Source organism: Panulirus ornatus, chromosome 65, assembly GCF_036320965.1.
Source record: "Panulirus ornatus isolate Po-2019 chromosome 65, ASM3632096v1, whole genome shotgun sequence".
NCBI classification, from domain to species: domain Eukaryota; kingdom Metazoa; phylum Arthropoda; class Malacostraca; order Decapoda; family Palinuridae; genus Panulirus; species Panulirus ornatus.
In genome coordinates, this window is record NC_092288.1 from 13,355,229 (window position 1) to 13,361,051 (window position 5,823).

At 44.4% G+C, this 5,823-nt stretch overlaps 1 protein-coding gene across 1 annotated transcript in view; it reads right to left on the minus strand.

Annotated features, from left to right (window-relative positions):
* Positions 1 to 5,527, minus strand: part of LOC139746622 (uncharacterized) — a 69,507-nt gene extending 63,980 nt beyond the window's left edge. Inside the window, exon 1 of the mRNA XM_071658037.1 lies at positions 5,289 to 5,527. Coding sequence (XP_071514138.1) covers positions 5,289 to 5,314 — 26 coding nt within the window. The 5' untranslated portion in view covers positions 5,315 to 5,527. The remainder of the gene's footprint in view (positions 1 to 5,288) is intronic.
* Positions 5,528 to 5,823: the final 296 nt, after the last annotated feature.

A 5,823-nucleotide genomic window follows, 5' to 3' on the forward strand; every position in this document is an offset into this window, starting at 1 on the left:
CTACCCAATTGCCTTACCATAATGATCGTGATAGTAATAGTTCAGGACGATGGTCGTCAGCTTGAATTGCACTGTTAACGACACAACGACCCTAAACACTGGGATGAATAATGATAATTAGTTAATAATTATGATAAACTTATAAGACTGATTCCCTTACTGACTAAAGAACAGGAAATTTTCAAGTAGATATATATATAGATAGACTGATAGATAGTTAGATAGATATATATATTCTAATCTTTCCCTGAATTTTCTGGACTTATGAATATATGATTTGCTGGGTTATTTATATTTGATTTCCAACACACGCTACCTGAAAAATCCTCTGTTTTAAAGTGTTGCTCATTATTTATCTACGTACGTCTGTTACTATAGATTTAGGGTTGGTGGTACATAGACATGAATCTAACACACACACACACACACACACACACACACACATATATATATATATATATATATATATATATATATATATATATATATATATATATATATATATATATCCCAATCAACTATATGCTCATTCAAACGACCGATCGCCTCGTTTGCACATAACCACTCCCCAGCTGTCAGGTACAATATACTAGAACGAGAGCCCTCTATCCAAAGCAAAGCCCCTCGGAGCGTTCCACAGTCTGGCTTGGTCACATGCTGTTCCTTGGGTCAGAACACTTCAGGCACGTCGCTTCCTATATACCACCATACTTCAACGCATTCATTCCAATGCACATCTCCCACGTGCCTGAATGTTCAGGCCTCGATACCCCAAAGCCTCTATCACTTCATCCTTCTGTCTCGTCCTTAGTCTTCCCCACCATCTACGTATGACACACACCTGCTCCTTATATGTCTCTCTTCACTCATCCTCTCCATATGACCGAACCACTCAGCACAACCTGGTCGGCCCTTTCGATAACCAGGACGTCCAACCCCTTTCTTTGTGTTACGTTCAAGACCCAAGACTCACATCATCGCATCACTGCTGGGACCACTATACTACCATCAGACACACCTATAATTGTCCAGACAGACACACACACACACGGTCCTTAACGTATACCCAAGCCCTTATCCCACTCGTCCATCCTGTGGTTTAATTCGGACTCCCATGGTTCCATCTACTTCCATACCCACTCCCAAGTACCTAAAGCACTCTCCTTCCTCTACGTCTTTCTCATTTGCACTAAAACACTCAGACTATCCTCTCTCACCATCACTTTATTACACCTTGTTGCCTTATGTTTGTTTTCAGCTACTTTCAAGTTTCTTTTCCGTAACACTTTCCACAAACTCAGTACCAGCTTTAGGAGTTTATACAGTTTGCCACCAGAACCACACCATCTGCTAACAGAAGCTGACTTACCTGTTCCTTGCTTCTGCTTTCACCTTCCGTACTATCCCCTCCATGAACAGATTAAACAGCCATGGTGTATATATCCTCGATACAGATCTACCCTCACAGGGAACCGTTCACGCTCCTCTCTCTACTTACTCGCAAACATGCCATGTTCTTTCAGTCACAGCTTCTCTCTGCATTCACTGCACATATCCATAATGCATTGTTATGACACAGATTCTTCAGAGAAATCAGTTCGTCCACACAAACTCTACTAGTCCCAGTCAAGATGCTTTGTGCATGCCACCACCCTCTCAATCACCACTTTCCCATACACCTCACCAGGTAACAAGCCTATACCTCTATAATTTGACCGCTCACAATTATCCCCCCCCCCTTTGCCTTTCTACAAGGGCATTATGCTCGCATCCGCACGATCTCAGACAGCTCACCTTGAGCCTTACTTACTCTGGGCAGCCTGACTGGTCAATCGACAGAACAGGTTACCTCCTTACTCGAGAACTTTAACTGAAATCCCATCCACTCCTACTGCCTTGCCACATTTCATGTTGCGTAAGGCTTTCACTTCCTCCTCTCCTCTCACCATCCCATTAGCCACGACTCTTAACTCTGCATTCCATCTCGTCCCAAACTCCACATCCGCCGCCACGTTCTATAATCCCTCGACATGATCACATCATCTTTTTTCCACATCTTTATCTTTTACCACTTTCCCACCTCTCTATTGTTGTTCCCTTTGTTCTCTTGTTGTCTTCCCACCATTAGCTTCCCTGATAAACAGATTCTCTCCAAAGTTCCCAGATACTTCATCTCAAACTTTTCCAGCTCTCGTGCTTTTCTCTCTTGATGTCCTGCTGCTTTCTCTTGTACTCCTCCCAGTCTCACGCACCCCTTCCCTGCAGATACCATCCATGCAGGTTGCTTCTTTCTCACTGGTGGTTTAACTACGTCCCACCGCTCAACACTCTCTCCCATACGTCCACATTCAACTTTTTTGCATGTCACACGTTTTTACCTACACATTTGAGCACAGTTTCCCCAAATACCTTTTCACAAAACTCTAATCTAACGCATGTCAATATATATGTATATATATATATATATATATATATATATATATATATATATATATATATATATATATATATATATATATATATATATATATTGACATGCGTTAGATATATATATATATATATATATATATATATATATATATATATATATATATATATATATATATATATATATATATATATATATATATCTTTTTTCAAACTATTCGCCATTTCCCGCATTCGCGAGGTAGCGTTAAGAACAGAGGACTGGGCCTTGAGGGAATACCCTCACCTGGCCCAATTCTCTGTTCCTTCTTTTGGAAAAAAAAGAAAAAAAAAAGAAAAAAAAACAATAAAGTAAAAGAACTATTGTTGTTTGTCAGCTTACAAATAAAAACAACAATTCGACAGTTGGAACCCATCCTCTCTGTGCCCAAATGGAGTGGAACAATGAATTATCGACACGCGATGTAATTGAACAATCACTTGATGGCAGTTACCGGCACGGTAACAACTACCCTTCACCGCCAGTTAGCTCGTCCAATGACCAACAATCGAAGGATGATAACGACAGTCGAACAGCCGATTATCAACACGGTGGATCAGTGATCCATCAACGATGCTGTATGTTGTAACAGTCCCTCCCAGCCAGGCCTCGCCAGGATGCTAATGCAATGGGGGAATAACCACTAAATAACATCCCCATTATTTAGTGGGCTCCATCAGATGCTCATACGAAGGGGGAATGGCCAATAGATAACATCCCCATTAACTAATGGCCTCGCCAGGATGCTAATGGAATGGGGGAATAACCACTAAATAACACCCCCATTAGCTAATGGGCTCCATCAGATGCTCATGCCATGGGGGAATGGCCAATGAATAACATCTCCATTAACTAATGGGTTCTATCAAATGCTCATGCGATGGGGGAATGGCCAATGAATAACATCTCCATTAACTAATGGGTTCCATCAAATGCTCATGCGATGGGGGAATGGCCAATGAATAACATCCCCATTAACTAATGGGCTCCATCAGATGCTCATGCGATGGAGAAATGGCCAATAAACAACATCTCCATTAACTAATGGGCTCTATCAACAGCGAAGCTAAACCCCATTGCAGAATACGACGACATCGTTACGTTACAAATGGTTTAGATGTGTTGACCATTTTCTTTCTCTCGGGCAACATTCCTATCATATGTAAGGCGATAGACACAAATCTATTGGCATGTTGACACAATGCATTTGGTGAGGTCACAGTCGACGAGAGAGAGAGAGAGAGAGAGAGAGAGAGAGAGAGAGAGAGAGAGAGAGAGAGAGAGAGAGAGAGAGAGAGAGCTGATATCTCCCTGATATGAAATCTGAATAAACATACACAAATTGATTTATTATTTCATCTGCTTTAACAGCAGATCCAGCAGTAGGAGGGGAAGAGCTTACCTGCTGACCCTGTCTGCTTCTCCTCCCGCCAAGCAGGCTAGAAGAAGTGGGAGGGGAGGAACAGGTGGGAGCTTACGGGGAGGTGGGAGGGGAAAGGGAAGGGGGAAGGGAGAGGAGGGTGGCTGGATCTCTCCTTAGGTGGGAGTTAAAGTCACCATGGGAACACACACACACACACACACACACACACACACACACACACACACACACACACCTTCTGTCAGTTTTCCTGTCATATTCTTAGATAAATACCTGCCAACCACATTCTTCCTCACCTCCATTTTCTCTTGAAACATTTCTCTAATGTTGACCAAATGTGCAAAACACTTGACGTAAACCGTATGTGTGTTTTATATGTCTTATACACATGGATGTACATATGTCTGTTTATATGTACAATCTTGGTCTCTCGTGTACTTTTACCGCAACCCAGGTAAGTAAACTACTCATCCCCAGGGGCGTAAACTGCTCGTCCCCAGGGGAGTAAACTACTCGTCTCCAAGTGAGTAAACTGTTTGTTCATACAGCGAGTAAACTGCTCGTCCCTTGGTGAGTAAACTACCTGTCCCTCGTTGAGTAAGTGCTCGTCTACGGGTAAGTAAACTACTCTTCCTTAGGTTGGTAACCTACTCTTCCCTAAGTAAACCACTCCTCCTCAGGTAAGTAAACAACTCGTCCCCCCGTAAGTAAACTACTTATTCCCAGGTAGGCAACGAACTCGTGCCTTGTTTAGATAAACTATTCTTCCCCTGGAGGGTAAACTTTCACCAAGTAAACCACTCGTCCCAGGTAGGTAAATTAATCATCGACATGTAAGTAAACTGCTCATCCCCAGGTAAGAAAATTAGTCGTTCCCAGACAGGTAAACCACTCGTCCCCAGGTAGGTAAACTACTCGTTCCCAGGTAGGTAAACCACTCGTCCCCAGGTAGGTAAACTACTCGTCCCCAGGCAGGTAATCTACTAGTCCCCAGTAAACCATTCATCCCCAAGCAGGCAAATCACTCGTCCCCAGACAGGTAAACCACTCGTTCCCAAGCAGGTAAACTACTCGTCCCCAGATAAGTATACCACCCGTCCCCAGACAGGTAAACCACTCATTCACAAGCAGGTAAACTACTCGTCCCCAAGCAGGTAAACTACCCGTCCCCAGATAGGTATACCACCCGTCCCCAGACAGGTAAACCATTCGTCCTCAAGCAGGTAAACTACTCGTCCCCAGATAGGTAAACTACTCGTCCCAAACAGGTAAACTACTCGTCCCAAGACAGGTAAACTACTCGTCCCAAGACAGGTAAACCACTCGTCCCCATAGTACAAAGCACACGTCCCAGGTGACCACACTCCTTCGTCATGAAGGAAGGAAGGAAGGCAGGCAGGCAGGCAGGCAGGCAGCGTACTGGTGATGGCGGAGCCTTACCTGCACATCTGAATTATTTCCTGCATTTGGCTGTTGATAAGTAGTTGTCGTGAAGAGGTGGGCGCGGGTGGCGTGGTGGCATGGAACGCCTCAGACCTATTCCATTGGTTCCGGGCGGCAGACAGGCAGGCAGACAGAGAGAGACAGAGAGAGAGAGAGACAGACAGAGAGGCGTCAGGTGTTCCAAGACAGAGTAACTTCACAGCCAAGACGGTGTACACTCGGCACTAGCTCATGCACCACTGACAACCTTTACACCATTGCTCCCTCAAGTGCCTTAGCCCCGCCCTGGGCATGCCGTTCGAGGTATGCCATTGGCTGGTGGATACTCATCCTCGCAACGGGGTTGGCCCAGAACTCCAAGGGGTGGGGCTCTTGCCCGGCGAAGCTCCACCCGCCGGTCGTCTCAGCCCTGATGACCCAGCTTGTGGTGATGCCATTGTCTGCTGAACCTCATGACCCGCTCTTCTTCAATCTATCTTTTTTTTTTCCCCTCCTTCTCTCTCTCTCTCTCTCTCTCTCTCTCTCTCTCTCT